This window comes from Mus caroli, chromosome 4 (genome assembly GCF_900094665.2).
Source record: "Mus caroli chromosome 4, CAROLI_EIJ_v1.1, whole genome shotgun sequence".
Taxonomy (NCBI): Eukaryota; Metazoa; Chordata; class Mammalia; order Rodentia; family Muridae; genus Mus; species Mus caroli.
In genome coordinates this window covers 74102283-74123233 of record NC_034573.1, presented here as the reverse complement: position 1 = coordinate 74123233, position 20951 = coordinate 74102283, and the positions used below count along the sequence as shown (strand labels likewise).

The 20951-nt window shown below is 39.3% G+C and overlaps 1 protein-coding gene across 7 annotated transcripts in view; it reads left to right on the top strand.

Moving 5' to 3' along the window:
* Mpdz (multiple PDZ domain crumbs cell polarity complex component) overlaps window positions 1–20951 on the top strand; it is a 147230-nt gene that overhangs the window by 57371 nt on the left and 68908 nt on the right. For 5 of the 7 annotated variants that reach the window (XM_021161144.2, XM_021161142.2, XM_029476876.1 and 2 more), the window contains exons 11-19: window positions 3400–3562; window positions 4377–4448; window positions 7167–7273; window positions 9053–9199; window positions 10003–10167; window positions 11684–11869; window positions 12795–13004; window positions 14286–14402; window positions 15990–16157. In XM_021161144.2, coding sequence (XP_021016803.1) covers window positions 3400–3562; window positions 4377–4448; window positions 7167–7273; window positions 9053–9199; window positions 10003–10167; window positions 11684–11869; window positions 12795–13004; window positions 14286–14402; window positions 15990–16157 — 1335 coding nt within the window. The remainder of the gene's footprint in view (window positions 1–3399; window positions 3563–4376; window positions 4449–7166; window positions 7274–9052; window positions 9200–10002; window positions 10168–11683; window positions 11870–12794; window positions 13005–14285; window positions 14403–15989; window positions 16158–20951) is intronic. The other 2 variants (XM_029476873.1, XM_029476875.1) reach the window with 2 other exon arrangements.

Below are 20951 nucleotides of genomic sequence, written 5' to 3'. Positions count from 1 at the left end.
GGAACTCACTTTGTAGACCAGGCTGGCCTCGAACTCAGAAATCCGCCTGCCTCTGCCTCCCGAGTGCTGGGATTAAAGGCGTGCGCCACCACGCCCGACTTATTTTTAATTTGTATTTATTGAGGTGCTGAGAAGATTAAGAATTATATACTATTTTGAGTAAGCATTTATTTTGTAATTTTTTAGCTACTTTGGTCTTCCTTTACAGACTGTCTTCTGTGGACCTCTAGCGTTTTCTTTGTACAGTACAAGGATAGGAAATTGCCAGTGGACCCCACCACCCCCACCAAACTCTTCCATATTGGCATTCTTTGTGACAATCATTTGATAAAGGGGCTCTTTTTCTCTTAAAATGCTAGGTACTCTTGTCAACAGACAAAATCATAATCCCTATTAGTTATTTAGTGACACACTGTTGCAAGCAGCATAGAATTGTGATTGATAATGAGAAATGTCAGATGCTGTCTTTAATACTCTGTGACAGAAATAGATTCTCAGTTTCTTGTCAGTAGATAGAGGTTGTTGGAGGGTGGTTTGGCAAGCCACATGGGGTATGTGAGGGAAGCAGGTTTTCTCAGCTGCGTGACTTCTGTTTCTTCTCCATGAGTTCTCTGGCTGGTTGTGGCACCTGCATTACATGTTAACAGAGCAGTGCTTGTGTTTCCCTGATCAGCAGAGGCTGTTCAACTTTGCACCTACTTGTGTCACTCTCTTCTGTGGTACCGCTGAGTCGAAGCTGACACCATAGCTTTTCTGTCATCAAGCCTGGTCATAGTTAAATACAGATTCTGGACTGGTGTTTTCCCTGCCTGGACTTGTTATGTAATCAGGCTGTAAGTTGTTTATTTCTATGAAACTTTGGGATTTCAAGTTAATTACCTTTCATGCTCTATTAATAATAATACTAGCCTCCATGTACCCTAGTACAAAGCATCGTGAACTGGAGCTCTTGGGAAGCAGGTGCCTTCTTTCCATGTTGTGATGACATTATTAAGAATCTTAGTAGAAGTATAGTTTAAAATCTAGTTTGTTTAAGCAGATTTTCTTTGCTGGTACCCATCTTGTGGCATTGGGTAATAAATATATTTTAAAACTTAATTTGCCATGATTTGAAAACAGAAGCAAATGCATTTTTATATACATGCTTAAACAGAATTCTTTGTACAAAGTTTTTCTTGGTGAAACTTCTTTTTAAAAGAGAGATAGAAAATGATTTTAGAAGAACCACTTGCTGTATAAAGTTTTGTGCATTTGAAGAATTGGGGGGGGGGGNGTTTCAGTGTTCAGAGTTGGGCTGTTTTGTTTTGTGTTTAAAGTTGTCTAAGACACTGTCTCACTTTATAGCCTATGCTATTCTGACACTAAATAGTCCAGAATATCCCTGAACTCATGGTGATCTTCCTCCCTGCCTTCATGTGCTGGGATTTAAAAGATTGTACTACCATGCCTGCCTCCCATTTTGATTTTTTTATTACTATGATAACAGACATATTATAGCATGTCTGTCTGTTTTAGCAAAACTTGTCTTTGAAGCTTAAAGAGCATATAATGTGATCAGAGTTAAATAACTACCTAACAAAATACAAAACCAACCAACAAAACAAAACAAGGTTTGGTGGTGTAGAGACAGGCAGATCTCTGTGCTTTTGAGGTTAGCCTGGTCTAGAGGCCAGAAAGAGCAGTGCTAGCAACTGCGAATGTGAAAGTGCTCAGTAGTAGAGATTACTCTTCTTGTGCACTGGAGTTCAGTCTCAGCACCTATGTCACATCACATGGCTACAAATGACAGTAACTCCAAGCATCAAGAGATCCAATACCCTCTTCTGGGCTCCACGGGCATAACACACACACACACACAAATTTTCATGTATCTATGTTTAAGTATTATTGTTGTCTATTTGGTATCCTATGTACCATTAGTCCACCTCCACTGTGTGTGTGTGTACATGTGTGTGTGTGTGTGAGACTCTGAGATTTTGTATGTATGTGTGTGCATTTGTGTGTAGAATGCCCATAAATGTGGAGACGTTGCTCTCATGTCTTCCACAATTGGGATCTTCACGACCATCTTCAGTCTCTGTTACTAAACCTGGGACTTGCTGATTGATCCTCTCTGTGCCTTTCCTGTGCCATGGTAAGCAGGGGTCAGAGCACAACTTGCTGGACCCCATTCTCTTCTTTCACTAAATGGGTCTTGATGATCCAACCTAGGATGTCAGAGTTGACAGAAAGCATCCTTATCTGCTGACCCATCACTTCAGTCCTGTCCTAGCTCTTGTGCATGGGTTCTAGGGGATTGAGTTTATGTTCTCATACTTTCTCAGCAAATGTTTTACCAAGTAAGCCATCTCCTGAGCCAGGGACCACCTCTTTTTAATGAGAGAACATGGTTTTATTTTTATTAACACTTCTTCTTTGACCAGATGAGCACATGAAAATTAGGCCTTTGTTTCTAGACCAGATTTAGAAGTTCCTTCAGTTACTGGTATAGGAACTTTTCCCCCTTGCTTATGACTCTGTTGCAGTCTTTTCTCTGTTATTCTAATTTGTTAATCTTTGCAAAAGGAAATCAGAAGATCTGTTATGGGGAAGAATAGAGAAGAATAGAGTCAGGTGCCAGTGTTCCCATTGCCATGTAACTTAGCAGGACTGTACGAAAGTCCAGTAGCCAGCATGTGAGACTGTCTTTCACAGGCCAGGTCTCTAGATCTTTGCCTGACTATTCCCACCAGTAAAAATAATTTAAGTATTCATTTCCTCTCTGGTTCTTCTGTATATCCAGATGTCATATACTGTTCCATTTGTTATATGTAGACTGTAGATGTGTCTTCATATTTATATACATATGTACAGATAATTAAAACATTATTTTCAAATGATTAATTTGAAGTTTTAGTATTTCCTTTTCATAACAGTTATAGTTAGGCTGCACTGTGGTAGAGAATGGTAGTCTGGATCTCACAGCATTTTATTCATCTGCTGAGTCTATGAGTTTTAAAGTTTTCACCTTTCTTGTTTGCAGGCAATGTAAAGTACCGTAAGTACACAACAGTGTCTTGGGGGAGTGTTTTCCTCACTGCCTTCTGCCCTTGATCCCCCAAGGTACTCATTTCCAAGTTTGACTGTGCATCGGGATCACCTATGGAGTTAGAGAAATGACCTTAATAGTCACACCCTGAGCCTATACCACAGAATCTGTAGAAAGCAGTGCAACCCTTGGGATAGTCTTGAGAAAACCATCATTACTCCTGGACACAGTGTGTGTTAGGCTGTTGTGGCCATTTCCCAGTGAGAGAAATATTCATTCCCTGATCATTACTCACTGCTAAGTGATAAATACACATTTTGCATTAGCAATGCAAAAATGCTTTTGATTTTTAATATATCTTGTTATTACAGGTCGATGGCACCAACCTTCAGGGTTTTACCAACCAACAAGCAGTAGAGGTGTTACGTCACACAGGGCAGACAGTGCGTCTGACATTGATGAGGAAGGGAGCAAGTCAGGAAGCAGAGCTTACGTCAAGAGAAGATACCGCAAAAGATGTGGACTTCCCAGCTGGTAAAGACCTTTGTATTTTCTTAACATTGTCTTCTAACTCTAAAGTGCTTTTTGTAGAAAAGTTGTAGAAAAATATTTTGGTATTAGTTGGAACCATGGGTTTACTCATTTGCTTTAGATTGGGCTCCTGAGTAAAACAGGCATACTGTTATTGTTTTTCAATTGGAGATAGGCTCTTCTTTCTTTCTGTCCTGACTTTAATTTGGGTGTCATCAAGACTTTCTCTTCAGGGTGGGGATACAGTTGTGTTTGATGCCTTTAGGATCTCTGGGGAGGCATATGAGGGCTGTGTGTGTGTGTGTGTGTATGTGTCCGAGCACCTGCATTTGTATATAAGCAAGCATGCACAGTGATGTGTGCAAGTGTGAGGATAGCTTCCCGTGCACTTCAGGTGCCAGTCTGCCCTAATTGAAATGGACTTCTTTGTTGTTTTACACGGTATATGGCTGATCTAGCTGACCACAAGGTTCTGGTGATTCTCCAGGAGTGTCCCTGCAAACGATGGAAACACTCAGCAGTGAGAGGCTGTTACCTGGAAGGTGTTTTATTGCTAACACTGTGAGCTTTGTGCTTCCCACTGTGTCAAGCATTCGTAGCAGATGGGCAGACAGGTTTCCAGAAAGTCCTAGCCCACTTACAGGAAGACATTAAGTTCATACGGTTACTGTGGAGGTGGTCTCTTCAAAATTAACTCTAATTGGTGGTTCAGACAAGTAACATGGGTTTAGAAAAATTCAAATGGTTTTATTTTCTATTTTATTAGATAATATTTAACTATTTAATTTATTTAACTTAAAATACTTTTATATTTAAGAAAATTGTGAAAAGGATGAAGAATCTTTATCATTGAAGAGAAATGCCAGCATATTACCAATTGAAGAAGAAGGTAACACTTAGAACCAGGCTCAGGATTTCATTATGTTTTAGACAGAATGCTTGCAAAGAGATTAAGTCTTTATGATAGTCTAAGTTACTAAGACCATTATAAATATGCTACTAACTTCTTGGGAAAGAGGAGGTTGATAAATTTGTATTTATCAATAGAACCAAGTGCTTTTTAAGGTTAAAATAATTAATTTATTTGTTGTTTGTTAATTTTCATGCAGAATCAGTTTGTTCTCTGACATATGCACACACATGCACACATACACACACACACACACACACACACACACTCACACACACACTCACACTCACTCACACACCAGACTTACTCTTGAGATATCATTTGGTAATATGTGTAGTTTTAACTTACTGTTTATGTATACTTGACAGTTGAACACCCAACTGTGAAACAATAGTAAAATATGAAGTATTTAAAAACAAACACAGAAACTCTTAGAATTTTTAGGAATGGAAACATGCGGTGTTTTTGTTTGTTTGTTTGTTTGGGAATTTTGATTCTGTCCATTGTTTGTTTTCTGAGGCAAGGTCTTGCTTGCTACGTGGCCCAGGCTGGCTCCTGAGTGATGGATTTCAGGATACACTACCACTTCTTCCTGAAACTGGGCTTGATAACAGTTTTACAGAGAATTGTTCAGGCCATCTAAGAATTCTCACTGTAGGTTTGCTAGGATGCAGTGTTTTATCATAGTTCACACCAAATTTGCCCTCTTTTTATGCCTTGTCTCCTGCCTCTTTCCCTGGTCTTCTTGCTGGGTATTTGGTGACTTAAAGCCATTGAACAAGCGGGAAACTGTTCCTGTCTGCTAGAATGGATTCCGCTGTTCAGAAGCATCTTTACTCTGTCTGTGGCCTCATTATTATTTCCTCTGCTGTGGAAAGTTTTAGTTTACTTTTATTATTTAAAGACATTTTGTATATGTTATGATATCCTGGAAGGAAAATGTGTAGTGTTCATACATATTAATTACATTCTGCCATTTTTTACACTAATTAGTAAAGAAAATACTTGGGCTAAAGTAAATATCAAGAGTTGGGGAGGTGATAAAAATACTTAGAACATGACTTTAAATAGGAAGTGAGGATGAGCATGAGGGGTTATGTGGAAGATGCAGAAACATCGATTTTGTTGCAGAAAGGCAGCTAATGAGAAACTTGCATATGTGTGTGGAGGGATATCTGCACCTTCAGGCTTACAGTCAACAGTTCTTGAGCTATTTAAAATAAATAAGTAAATAAAGAACCCTGGAGGTGGTTCTAATGTACCTGGTGTGTCCATCCTGGCAGGGGGGGATGCCACTGCCTTTCTAGAGGATGGTGATGCTTCAGGATCATCACTTGCCTCAGCGCCAGTGTTGGAGAAGATGGCGCTCTGGCTTTTTGTTTGTGTTTTCAAAGTTCTGAAATGTAGTCTGGAGGCAGGTGGAAGATAAGAATGGCATGGCGTGGGCTGGGTGGATGAATGTGAATCTCAGATGGTGTCATCTGATTGCCTGCATTCCATTTATAATCCCCCATTATATTCCTGTCAAGCTGTGTGAACACACACACACACACAAACACACACATACAGTTGAAGGTGAACTGGGGGAAATGATCTCTGCTCCCAGAAGTAGGGTTAAAGATCCCTTATGCACCCAGCTCACTGTTGGTTGTTACCCCTCACAACTAAATTTTAATTTGGACAGAAAACACAGGGATTTCACAGGGATACTTTCCAGTCCTGTTTGGCTTTTTTCTCTAAGCTAGACATTGAACCTAGGACTTTGCATATGACCAGACCTTTAAAAATAGTTATCAACTTTGTCCAGTTTTTTGAGACAAGTTCAGAATCATTAACTAAAGTATGATGAGCCTGAAATGAGAGACAAGGTAACTGGTAAAAATCAGAACTCTCAAATATTCCTTAAAGTAATGTAAAGACTGTAAAGGAATAGAGGTTTTAAAGAGAAAGCATTTATGAGTAAGCACCAAGTGACATTGTATATGTTGGAGGGCTACTGGTGTGTGATGTAGGGTTAGTTGTATGTGCTGTAGGGTCAGTTGTACATGCTGTAGGGCTGGTTGCATCTATTGTAGGGCTAGTTGTGCACGTTGTAGGGCTAGGGCTATAGCTCAGTAGCAGAGATGCTCCTCAGTCAGGGCCAGCTTTCAGCTCCACATTCTGTAGTCACGAATATGTATGTCGCTTCCTTGTTGCCTTTCTTACTGGCTTGAGGGCTTTTTTTTTTTTTTTTTTTTNCTTTTTTTTTTTTTTTTTTTTGGCTGACTAGTGAGATTCTGACTACAGGTTTTTATCTTGATACACATTCTCATTTCTTCATTTTTTCATACTTTTATATATATTTTCCTGGTGATAGGGTTGTCTGTTATAATTTATTTGGTATGTCTGTGAAGTGATATCATAGTCTCCTTTTCTCCTAACCACAGTTTTACTGCAATCCTTATTCTTTTAAAGAACATTAGAAAATGTATGGAGATTTGAATGGAAAGTCTAGATAAGCTTAAAAGCTGTCCATTAAAAAGGAATACTGTTGCGCATGCAAACATTAGTCTAAATTAGAAAATTAAAATTCAATAAAATATGAGGGAACCTATGAAGAGTCTGATAAAGTACAATAGGAAGGATTTGCCCCACCTTCCTGGTGGAGAAGGTGAGTCTTGTGTGCTGGTACTGACTTTAGGACTTCGACTGTTTCAGGGTTTCCACTGTTGTCAGCTGAGCTGGAAGAAGCTGAAGATGTGCAGCAAGAGGCTGCCCTGCTGACCAAGTGGCAGAGGATTATGGGAATTAACTATGAAATAGTGGTAGGTTGGCTTGCTCTTCCTGTTTTCTCACTTCGACCTGTGTCTGTGCAGGAAATTCTTGGGGAAAATAATGATACTCATTGAGAAGAGGCCTGGGGAGAGGTCAGAGGTCAGAGTTTCTCAAAGCTGTCGTGTTGCTAAGGGACTGAAATACATGGTTTGCAAGGTTGAGAACTCAGGTGTCATCCTTCATGCCTCAGGATTTCTGAGAGTGGTGGGAGTAATATTCACACAGGAAAGGGTTTCCTGATTCTACACATGGGGTTTATAGAAAGAACCAGCCTAGAATGACACCTTACTTCAAATAAGTTAAAGCTTGCCATGAGCTATGACTGAGCGGTAGGCTTTTCCTCCTCCCTCCCTCTTTCCTCACCTACCTTCCTTCCTTCTTTCCTTGTTAAAAAGAGTCACTTCAGGCAAGGCATCACGTAGCCCAGGCTGGCCTCAGGTTCTCTGCATAGACAAAGGACCACGCATTCCTGACCCCTCTACTTTCCTTTCCCTAGTGCTGCACATACAGGTGTGCACCATGCTCTACCCGACATTGCCTTTATCATTCTTATTCATTTAGCTTTTGTGATACTGTGATTCTACCTCGCTTTCATATCACTTATGGCAGTGTTGGATATTTATTTGCTATTATTAAAGGTAGCAAAGTTGACACACATCATTGAAATGTCAGGAAATTCAAAAGCAAAAGTAAAACACTACATGCAGTATAATTTTCATATTTATAGTAATTCCCGCATGCCTCTGGGTTAGAAGAGGTAAAAGAAAACAGGTGATATATAGTACAGATATCTCGGGCTTTCACTGCTAAGTAGAATTGCCAATGTTGCACTTCATTTTCATATCAGTCTTTGTTTGTAAAGACTCCAGGTAAGTAACAGTCAAATAAGAAATGAGTAAGTACAGCCAGGAGCATTTTAACTCTTAAGTTGAGGAGGAATACAGTAGGACCGTTGAAGAGTACTTCATTTAGCACTACTTCATGGGTGGGGTTAATGTGACTGGTATGGACAGCATCATTTGCTGTTTAGGGGGTAACTAAATGAGAGGTGGGCCCTCCACAAGCCATTTCATCTATATCAGAGCCCCTTGTGTACCTGTTGTCTGCATATGTCCTGTCCTCTCCTAAGAGCAGAAGCGTGCTGCACGACAGGACCACATCATTTGTGATCTGTACTCAGGTAAATGGGAGTAGCCCCGCCTTCTCCTCACCTACGGTGTACTTGGCAGCATTAATATAATTATAGAGGGGGTGTGGAACAGAGATAGCTGGCGACTTCAGTGGGAGCCTGGCCTTTTCTTAGAGGAATTGAGCTCTAATTTGGGTTTTCAGGGTTGAGAAGAATTCTTCTCAGCATCACAGCTCAGAGTCTCGTGACTTCACTCTCATACTGACCTTTCACCAACCACCTTAAGATGTGAGAGGTCTTGTTTGGTAAAGTTATTATTTGTGGGAAATGGCACATGGCACCCCATGGTGTGCATAGCAACAAGTCCCAGGTATGCAGTCTCCAGGCTGTTAGCTGTGCTCAGGTCTATAGGAATTATTGTGGAGAATGCTCTCAGGTGCTTGAGGCTAGACATATCCCTTTAATCTTGGTCTGTGAAGCCATTTGACGTAAATAATTTTCACTGGTAGCACTACAATAAGATTTTTTTAAGTTTTTTTTTTTTTTTTTTTTACTTTTTTTGGATGAACTTAATATTTACATGACTAGGAAAAAAAACCCCAGAAAAATGTTAGAGTTGTGATGATTTTTCTCATTTCAGGTGGCTCATGTGAGCAAGTTTAGTGAGAATAGTGGGCTGGGGATAAGTCTGGAGGCAACAGTAGGCCACCACTTCATCCGGTCTGTGCTACCAGAAGGCCCTGTGGGACACAGCGGGAAGTTCTTCAGTGGAGATGAGCTCTTGGAAGTAAGAAATTCTGATTTCCTTCTTTCTACTGATGCAAGTTGGGAAAGGCTGCTGGAGAATTAATAGTGATGAATATATCATAAAGTCAGTCCAAAGCAGAGATACTGTGTGTGTATTCCAACCTGCAGATCCAGTTCCCTGTGTTCTCGTTTGGTGCTTTTTGTTCTGTTGTGTTTTATGCTATTTTAGCCTTCAGAGACTATGAAACTTCCATGACTATTTTTCAAGTATATATTCAGTTCTTAGAATAGTCGACACCTTTGTATCCTTCCATAGAGAATAACGACAAACAGCAAACACATCCTGTCTGTCCCCACTCACTCAATTCTTGTCGCTCAGTAGCTATCTACTGGTATTTGTTTCTCTGCAATCTGTCAATGGTTTTTTAAATGCAGAGATAAAAAAATAGAAAAAAATGTTTCCAGTTTTAAAAACATTTTACCATACTATATATGCCATTTCTAGTCTTTCTTAGTAAAATTATTAAATGCTAATTCTTTGTAGCCTTCTCTCCTGCATCCACTAGGAATATTTGTATTCTCTCTTCCTACCCTACATTCACAGATGAAACCTAGAGAGATGCTGAGGGTTTTACCATGGTACTTAGGAAGCTCTAGGTACAGAGAGACACTGAGCTCACATTCAGATCCTGTTTGGAAGTGCTTGCACAGGTCTAACTGCAGGTCTCAGCAAGGCAGAACCACAGCCATTACCATAAAGAAATGTATGTTGTGGGAAAATGGTGCGCCCCCACAGACCTTTGTACTATAAAACTTATTTTGTGCGGACCTGTCTTTCTGCAGGTGAATGGTATAAATTTGCTTGGAGAAAACCATCAAGATGTGGTCAATATTTTAAAAGAGTTGCCTATAGATGTGACAATGGTGTGCTGCCGTCGGACTGTGCCACCCACTGCCCTGTCAGAAATGGATAGCCTGGACATAAATGATCTTGAACTCGCAGAAAAGGTATGAGACTTACAGAAGGAAGGCTGATTTGATGCTTAACACTGTTAGAATGTTAAGGTATTTTTATTTTCTGCAAGACGATTTTTTTTTAAGAGTCTATGCTTATACAATAGATCTAGAACCCAAATAGCTTGGGCTTGAGTTCAATCAGAATTGATGCTTACCCTGAACAAGGCACCTCTCCTTTGTAAACCTCAGTTGTTTTTGTCTTCTGTAAAATGTAGGTTAGGATGCTGCCCATCTCATGGACAGTCTCTCTGTAGGTGAAAACAGTTACAACAGATAACACTGCACACTGTGAACTTGACAGTAGGTACTCCCAACAGCATGCCTTGCACTTGACAGGAGGTACCACTGCACCATGTGTATTTGGAGTGCCTTCATGAACTAGCTCAACCCCAATCGGCAGAAGTATGCAAGTAGTATACAGATGGAAAAGCATATCTTTACTTACCCACCCTGCCACATCTGGTTTGTAGTTAACCATTTAATGAATAGCTAAAATATAGAAAGATGTGTTTTAGTGTATGTTTGGGTTTTAATTCACTTGTACATTTTAGTGTGAGATCATAAGTTAACGCACAATTCACATCAAATAATTTTCTATGGTGTGTATTTTTTTTTATATGCGTATTCTTATCTGTTTGAATCACAATATCCAAGAACAGAGCGAATCACCTTTTTGGACGGTGCTGCAACATAGACCCCTGGTCAGATATTGTGAAGCAGGGATTTCTTTTACCTTATGCTGAAGGAATCAATACAATGGAATAATTTTGTAACTTAAAGGGTAAAGTACAGAGTTTATCATTCATATGGGTGATCATAACAGGAAAGAACAAGAAACATGATTCCAGCCTGTGTGCCAGTCTAAGGTTGCACCATGGCCCTGCCTGAACATGTTCATTTGGAGTGAGTGGGGTGGTCACAGGAGAGCAGAGGAGGAGGTTTGCGTCCATGGCTCTAGGCAGTGCAATAGAATATCAAAGCAAAGGCAGCACACAAACTAGACAAACACACCTTTCTTAGATTTGACATGCTCATGCAGATAAGTGGGGTTGGCTTAACCTGGTTTTAGGTTTGTTGTTGTTGTCATATGTTTTGTTTTGTTTTGTTCTGAGAGAGAAGTTAACATTATCCCTGCTTAATCTATATATTTTATGCACTGTAGAGACCTTATTTGCATATAATACAAAACTTTACACACACCAACTTTCTCTTGAATTCACCTTAGGTTATATGCTTTGTTTTTAGTTAATATCAATATCACACTTCTTTTTATTTTTCATGTAGAGATGACTCAAATGTACACAAGATGTGAAAGTCACACATAAGCTGTGTAGTAGATGCATAACTGCTAAATAAGCTTATAGAAAATTCTAGCTTATATTTTGAATGCCTTTATGACTTAGGATTTTGAGCGTGTTTTGGTTGACTCAGACAGAGGAACCCGGTTTTCTTGCAATATGTCATTGCTATTCCCTCTGATACAAGAGATGACTGGTCTGTTGTTCAGCCTCATATAGATCTAGGAGAGTTCATTGGGTCCTCAGAGACAGAGGATCCCATGCTGGCGATGTCTGATGTGGATCAGAATGCAGAGGAGATTCAAACACCACTGGCCATATGGGAGGCAGGCGTTCAGTCCATCGAGCTGGAGAAAGGGGGCAGAGGCCTCGGCTTCAGCATTTTAGACTATCAGGTAAATATCTCCCATTTTTCCTAATTGCCATAAGGAAGCCATATTCTAAAAGTAAATTGTTACTCGCAGATAAAAGACAATAAAATTTTACAGTTAGTAATAGCATTTTCTTGTTCAAATTAATTGCTCAGGATAGTAATGTAGTCAATGTTTGTTTTAGCATTATATTTATTGAACTGTTTTATGTTTTAGCTTGAAAAATTGCAGAGTATTAGGAGCATCATAATATTCTCTGTCATTTGGGGAATATTTTTATTTCTATGCTCTTAATTTACAGCTTACACTTTAGCACTAATCCATAAAGTATTAGCTATTTCTTTCTTCTGTATAATAAGGAAGATGAATTTATACTTGGACATATCACAAATTCTAACCATTCCAATCATTTTATTAAATTTATGATTGTTTACAAATTGGTTCAGTGCAGTCTACACCCTTCCCCGGATTGTTTTGTGCTGGGCAAAGAGGAAATGCTAAGCACTGTCTGATAGAACACAGGTGTTCCTCGTAATAGTCTTGACCTCAAGCTTTCTCTGAGCATGGCTTCCTTTTGTAGTTCTTCCTTTGTAAAGGACAAGACCTTCCTCAGAGTATATCCATCCACTATACTGTTGTTACTCATGCCCTTGACATCCAGCTTCAAGCGGTAACTTAAACACTTGACCGTTTCCCCCAGATTCAAATTTCATCTTAAAGTTATCTAGCATTAATCCAGGGGTCAAGTTCATGACAGTAGCAAATGAAGCTCCCATTGCTTCTGGTGAACTCCTCTGGTCTTTCCAAAATGAGGTAGACATTAGTTTGTTCTAGGTGCTCATTAGAACCTCATATGAAAACTGTAAGACACTTGAAACAAAGTACATTTGTAAAAGAGACTTCCGACGCCTGAATGAGCTGACTGCTTTTCACCCTCCTGCCCTGTTAGGACCCGATCGATCCAGCAAACACAGTAATTGTCATTCGTTCCCTGGTGCCTGGTGGCATAGCTGAAAAGGATGGACGGCTTTTTCCAGGAGACAGGCTCATGTTTGTCAATGACATTAATCTGGAAAACAGCACTCTTGAAGAGGCTGTGGAAGCCCTGAAGGGAGCGCCCTCAGGGATGGTGCGGATAGGAGTGGCCAAGCCTTTGCCTGTAAGAACTTGAATTTTATTGATTTCTTGTGTATATGCAAGGGGAATGGCTGAGGAGAGCAGAATAGTTATTTAGAAGCATAGCCTTTTTTCTTTTGCTAGTTCAAGACAGTATTTGATGTTTCATAATCTGTTGGCACTGAAGCATATGATGAATATTCCTGCCACTTTAAGTGGGACTTAATGAATAGGAAATATAAATTTGGGGGCACATAAAGCTTCATAGTAACCCTAAGAGGAAGAAAAGAGGAAGAGCATCCCTCTGTAGAGAAGCCAACTGAGACTGGGAGGGGTCAGTTCAAGGTCACATAGGTAAGGGACATAGCTAATGCTTTCCTGGCAACCCGTACTTTATATTCTGGGATTGGACATTTTATTAAAACCTTTGCTAAGAATGAATTCTGTTGACTATTGAGATTAAACACTTGATTACTATTTAAAAAAAAAAAGAAAAAGAAAAATGCTTTTCCTTTAAAAGTTGTACATGGGTTACTGACAGCCGGTGATGTGGAAAGACAATTAGTATTTTCCTTTTTATTAGAAAGTACAGTACACATATAGAGCTCTTTGTGGCTTAGAATGGCAGCCTGAGTTTAGTAGAGGAATTCAAGTATATGGTAGCCCTGACACTTTAGTTTCTCTTGGTCCTATGAGCCATGCTGGATTTAAGGCCCCAAGTTGTCCGCCTGGATTGTAGGGGCCCAGCTTTAAGTGTCTTCAGAGTTTCTTCAGCTATTCTAATGATGCCTGGGGAGATGTGCTCTCCGCTGCGTTCCAGAGAGGTTGGATGAGTTCACCATGCCCTCAGAACCATTCTTTGTCAAGTAAATTGCATTCTTTATGATAACACTTGTGAGAGAGAGAGAACGAGAACACACAGCATTGATTTTCTTTAATGCTTTATTCTACAGCTTTTATATCTTAATACTTAAAAAGATTCCCTTGAATTATTTAGCCAGAGTATTTAGCAGATAAATAATGACGAGACAGTTATAATAAAATTATTCATTTTATTGTCATTTGTAAGAAGAAGAGAAAGGGGTTCTCATGTAGTCGTTGGTGGGCATGCTAGGAAAACAGGCTTCTGTCTCCTTTCAGACAAGATGGTTATGATCAGTATTTATCTAACTACAAAGCTTTCTTACTATGTTGAGGTCACATGTTACCACTTGGAGACTCATCATTCCTTCATTCTTCTTCCTCTTAAATCCCTTCCCACTTTCTGCCCTCTTTGCTGTTCTTTCTTTCCCACAATCCCCTTCTCCACACCAATGTTCTGCAGCTGTCACCAGAAGAAGGGTATGTTTCAGCCAAGGAAGACGCCTTTCTCTGCTCACCTCACACCTGCAAGGAGTCAGGCCTATCCGACAAAGCCCTCTTCAGGGCTGACTTGGCTCTGGTTAGTGGCCACAACTGATCCAAGTCTTCTTTTAATTTCTTTTAAATCTTACTTTTAAAAATTATTTTGCCACAGTTTTTATTGAATTGCTTGTTCAGTGTATGAAGAAGCTCGATGTGCACATATTTTTTTAAACTAGAGAGTGCAAATTAGGTCTTTGACATTATATATTATTGCCAATACTAATTTGGAGGGGAGATAATTATGTTCGTTGGTGTTTTTACATTACAAGTTTTTGATTAGCTATTTCAGAAGGTATTGATATATTTATAGTAACTATAGTATAGAGGTGACTTTGGCTCTCTCTGGGGGCATTATAATTTAGAGTACTATGGACTCTGTGAAGTGCTATGATGTTGTCATACCTTAACATAGCAAATTCATTTGAAAACATGAAAGGGCACAAAGATAGCATTCATTCATTCCTTTTTTCTTTCATTTTTCTTTTCTGAGACAGGGGCTCACTGTGTTGCCATGGCTTGTCTGCAACTGACAGTCAGCCATCCACCTACCTCTGCCTCTGCCTCCTGAGTGCTGGGATTCGAGCCATATGCAGTCATACCCAACTCTTAGTCTTAATGCAGATCAAGAGACCACATCCTCTTCTAGGGTTTGGTCGGCATCTTTGTACCCCTTTAAATGAATGCCAGTTGAGAAGATCACTTCCATTCGCATGGAAGCCCAATGCATTGTAACAGTCCCAGCATCCCCAGTCTTTTTGGCGAGCTCTGTCTGCTTGAACTGGTCACTCAGCTTCCGGCTGACCTTATGATTCATCTCTACAGTAACTGAATTTTAGAGTCTCTTGAGATTTAAAGGCATCAGTGATAGCTGTACAAATTCTATTTGAGTATTCTTTTTGGTAGTACTTTAAGACAAGCTTTTATCTATTATAATGTGGCATACGGCTCAGTTAATATTGTTTAGATTGTACCAAGTATTTTTTATCCAAATTGTTTTACATAGTGTGCATTTGTAGATGATAACCTCTGCATAGTAACTTTCTAGTGAATTTGAACAAATATTTAAAATATGTTATCAGCCTGTGAATGATATTCTAAGAGACTAACTTTGAAATGTTTCAGCAGTATTTTAACAGCTGTTTCTTTTGATATGTCCTGCTAATGTTAAAATGTGTCTTACTTAATGCTCTGGAAACTAGTTCAGAATCTGGCTACTTCAAAGTTAGTGTGACTCCAGCCTAATCGACAGTCACATAACTGCCTTTATGAATATTAGTTTATTAGTTGAATATGATGAATGATAACCTAGTTCTTTTCATCATAAAACATTACTAGGTATTTTCCGTACTTATATAACTAAACTTGAAGTTGATTGATTCATTTGTTAATTGCTCCTATTAGCTCTTAAGTTGGTGGAATAGGATGAAATAGTGTCTGTCTGGCCTCTTCTGTGGGTGGTCTCATCTTTGTGCTGCTGTATCAGTGCTGTTTTCAAGTGGTTGAGAGTGGGGAAGGCACATGCAGAAAACAGGACAGACACGGGCATAACTGTGTCTTTTAGCTCAAGTGGTGACAGTGACGTGTGGTAGGGTACGGTAACCAGCTGGTCTTACTTTATTCCTAGATAGATACACCTGATGCTGAGTCCATAGCTGAATCACGATTTGAATCTCAGTTCTCTCCTGATAACGACAGTGTCTACTCTACACAAGCCTCCATCTTATCTCTTCATGATGGTGCTTGTAGTGATGGCATGAACTATGGCCCCTCTCTTCCATCATCTCCTCCCAAGGTACAACAGTATGCCACTTTATTTTGGAGAAATGTCTGTGTATAACCTTTTGGAGATCAGAATTTCTGGGAATTTTAGGATTAGTGTGTCTTAGTTATTGTTCTCCTTCTGTGAAGAGACATTATGACCAAGGTGACTTGAAAGAGAAAGCGTTTAAGTGGGGACATGCTTACAGTGTCAGAGGATTAGCTCATGATCATGGCAGAGAGCAGTGTGGCAGGCAAGCAGGCATGCCTCCACTATACCTCATAGGCATTCCACTATGGAGTGTTAGCTAAGAGCTTATATTGCATCCACAAACAAGAAGCAGGTAGGTAGTGAGGCTGAGACTGGCATGGGCTTTTGAAATTTCAGAGCCCACTCCCAGTGACACACCTCCTCCAACAAGGCCATATCTCCTAATCCTTCTAAGCAGTCCACCAACTGGGAACCAAACATTCAAATCTATGAGTCTGTGGGGACCTCTCTCATTCAAGCCACCACATTGAATATTAATGATGTCAGATTTCTCCAGTCACAGGCTCCCATCAGATCAGAGTCAAATTTCACTATGTTGTTGATTGTTTAGACTTCTACTGACTAGTTCTAATGTGTGTGAGACAGGCTGATAGAAATAAAAGTTCAAAGATTTTTTTTTTAATATTTTCACAATATATTTCTCAAATTATGCTTTTAGCAATTAGGAAAATTTAGAATGACTTTTTAAGTTTCTTTTTAAATAACTTTTATGCAAAAGATAGAGTAAAAGGTGTTTTTTATTGTAATTTGACAATCACTAGCTAATTTATACTTAGTGCTGTTACTAATGTGATGTGTTATCAATGAATATTCTACATAAAGACTATGGTGGAAGGCAGTGTGTGTTTATATCAATAGACATGAGTGGAGAGAATAGTCATTATGACACATCTGCTGTCCATACCTTAGACATGGGTTATCAATATGAACGCTAATACTCTATTAATTTTCTTGGTGACTCTATAATGTTTAAAAGTGGTATTTTAAACTGGACAAAATTTTAAGTGTAAACAAACATCTTGATAATGTGTTTTACTTTGATCATCTGATTGTTAGAGATTGTTTCCTCTATGTTTTTGACACTGTTTTTCACTTATTGTCGATTTGCACATCTATTTCAGTCATGTTTTTTTGTATTGAGTACTATTTCTGTTTATTCAAGAGAATCTCTGAGAAGTGATTTAAAACGCAGTTATACACAAATACTGTAAATATCTGTGTATATTAGAGAGAAACTTAAAGTGTGTGACTCTGGCACTTCCTACATGTTATTTTGAAGAAAACCAGGCCGTACGGGATTGCTGCTCTATCCGATTTCTCTGTTGTGTGCAATGGTGACTGGGTACAGAACCAGGTGTCTAGGCAGACAGTTCATGTATGGATATAATGTCTGTGTTGGAAATATACAGTAAATGAACATGAAGACAAAGAGGATGGACAGCATTTTCTCTTAAGGTGATACTGTTTCCTCATACATTGAATTCAGTGCGAGAGCCCCATTAATGAGGAGGTTGGGAAGCAAGGTGCCTTAGGTGTGTCTGTGTGTTCTTCCTTTCCAGCACAGCATTTTGTGTTATGTCTGATGTGTGCCTATTCCTTTTGCCCATGCCACCAGGCACCATCCCGGACTTTGTTTGCAAGTTAAGGTCTTAAGTGAGCAGCCTCTCCTTACCTGCACACCTGAGGTCCCTGGCTACAGACTGTGTGGACTGTGTTCAGTTTTGATCAGCCTCAGGACTGGAAGCTGGTTTTATCTCCTGGTGGGATCCCTGAAACCATAGCGTTGCACACTTCTTCTTGCCAGTGGGACAGATTGCTTTGTTTACTGTGGTAATTGTTACTTCAAGGGATTCCACAGTCTGCAGACCGAGAAGCATACATTTTACAGGGCAAACACTGGCTCCGTGCAGCACAACATACTGACTTGCTGAAGTCGGTTTGCCTCGTTTTTTGTCTAAGCAGCTTACTCTTTTGTTGAATCAAAGTTTGGCAAGCCGACCTGACAACTGAAATATTTAAACTGAAAAGCAAAAATAAGCCATTAATGAGGCTGTTTAAACGTCCTGTGGGCTTTCAGCTTCCTTAGTAAAACAGTGCAACCCTGGTGTTTTCTTGTGTTGTGGTTTTGTTTGTTTCTGTCTCTGAATTTTTGTACTTAGATATCTTCTAGGGAAAAATTATAAAAGCTGAATAAATTACATGATTATCCTCCCTGTTTGCACTAAGTTCATCATACAGGGTTTGTTAAGGAATTCATAATCGAACTTGATAAAAGCTCGATAAGCTTGCCTCTAGACTTTGAAATTAATTAAATGCAAATCAAATTAATAGCATCTATGACTATTTAAGAATATGTGGTAATGTGTACTATATAACCATATAATATGTCTGGGTAATGAAGAAAACCAGATGCTTGTGTATAGATTTCTGACTTCAAGACCAGCCTGCTCTACAAAGTGAGTTCCAGGACAGCCAGAGCTATACAGAGAAACCCTGTCTCGAAAAACCAAAAAGAAAAAAAAAAAAAGAAAAGAAATATAGCTTTTCACATATATATGTATATACATATACACACACATACATATATCTATACCTATATCTATATCTACATATACATATACACATAAAGCCTTTTAATTTCTCATCTATCCCCATTTTTCATGAGGTCAAGAATATGCCAAATATTTTGAAGTACTTCACTTAGAATATTAAGAAGCATGGGAGAGCTGGGCATGGTGGCGCACACCTTTAATCCCAGCACTTGGGAGGCAGAGGCAGGCAGATTTCTGAATTCGAGGCCAGCCTGGTCTACAGAGTGAGTTCCAGGACAGTCAGGGCTATACAGAGAAACCCTGTCTTGAAAAAACAAACAAACAAAAACAAAAGAAAAAAAAGAAGCATGGGAAACTAGAAGAGTTTTAGACATTCGTCTAGAGGAAAGAAGATGTTTTACTTCAACTCATTACACTTGAACATAACAAACAGTAGGGTATTCAGCACCTCTAAGCTTCTGAAGCAGGCGTGCATCATCTGGCTTGTTGATTAGCTATTCCCTTTCAGTGTGTCTGTACTACTTTCCATGAATAATGCATGGACATTTCTGTCCTACAATTTCCAGTAAGCCCTAGCTAACAAGGGCGGATAGACCGCTTTTACTGATGAAAAGCAGATTTGATGATGTTTCTTTGAGGCATGAGTGAGATGATTTTCTGCTAATTATTATAATTAATTTAATAATTCCAAAACTTAGCAATCCTTTGGTAAGCAGGTTGTGATTTGTAAGAATAAGATAACTGAAATTGGAAAGCAGAGCCAACAGTTTCTCTAGATTGTGGGATGTGGCAGCAGCTACTTTCTATCCTTGTTCCTAATAATACTAAAGATGTTAAATACGTCTGTGAGAGACCACTATGTGTGCTTAAAGTATTTTATAATTCAGAACAGTGAAAACATATTAAAGACCAGGACATAAAATAGATCATTTTGAAATTGTTACCTTCATGACAAAAAGGGCTAGACCTACATCCTGTCTCACAACTGAAGTAGATCCTAGATGGCTGAAATGTAAAAACAGTTATGTGTAAAGTAGACGATAAATACTAGAGAGTGCCACCCTTCTTCTGTGGGAATTGTGTGTAGATGAAGCCCAGAATCCCCCAAATTACAAATTTGGTTATGACAAGAACTTAATCGTGGGAACATATTACATATGCAAACTTAGAACCCTGGTAAGCTCTCACTAGAATTCATATTCTGAAAAGAAAAGGTGAATGGTACCCAGTAAAAAGAGCCAGAAGGTGTAGAGTAGAGGGTGTTCACACAAGATACAATAAGAATAGTTCATGTGCACCCCACTGTCTGCTCCTGTGAGAGAACACTGAAATGGCTGAAGAGCTGTACCACTATTGCAGGCTTGGTTTGGTTGTAAACATTGCCTACTATAGATAGCTGTAGTAACTAAGGTCTGCCGGGCCTTTCCTATGATGTCAAGCCTGTTTTCAGCTCTTCATGTCTCCCTCAGAAGTCCTTTACTAGGATCTGTTGTTTTCCCCATGAAACAGGTGAGAGGAGCAGAGGAGAGAGGTGAGAATTGTGAACTTGGCCAAAGCTTAAGCTAATTGTGAGCCAGTACTGGAACTGAGGCTTCAAGAATGCAGGTCCACCATTGCCTTTCCATAACTGTGCTCCTAGGGAGGGTAAAGTGGACTTTAAACACTGACATCAAGATACAAGACTGGAGAAAAGCAAGTGAAAGTACTAAATGGTGGTTCTGTTTAGATTTTAAGATATTAGCCTTATGTGCAAGTATATAAAGATAGTCGCATGAATATTATGCAAATTCATAAAATGGGGAGATCACTAGCTAACTGATCCGGACATATGTCCTGGGGAAGTTGATGGACAGAGGAGCCACGTGCAGTCTTTTATTATATTCTCTGGATTTTTCTTAAGACTTTTGCACTTTAAAAGAGCTGAGAGTGCTGTAGCTGTTGTTCTATGGTATAATGCTCCCATAGTGTATAAAACGTCCCGAGTTCAGTCCCCAGCATCATAGGAAATCAAAAATGTAGATAAGAGGATCTAAGGAAAACCAACTTCTGCATAGCTGTCTGTAAAGCAGCTACATTGTCCCAAGGATGCAAGTGCTACAGTGTGTCTGCTGTGAGAAGTATGCAGCCGTATAGGACTGTAGGATTTTAAGCTTTCAAGGAATTGTAGAAATTTTCTAGTATGTAGCTATCAAGACAGATTCTTTGATATACAGATTGCTAATAA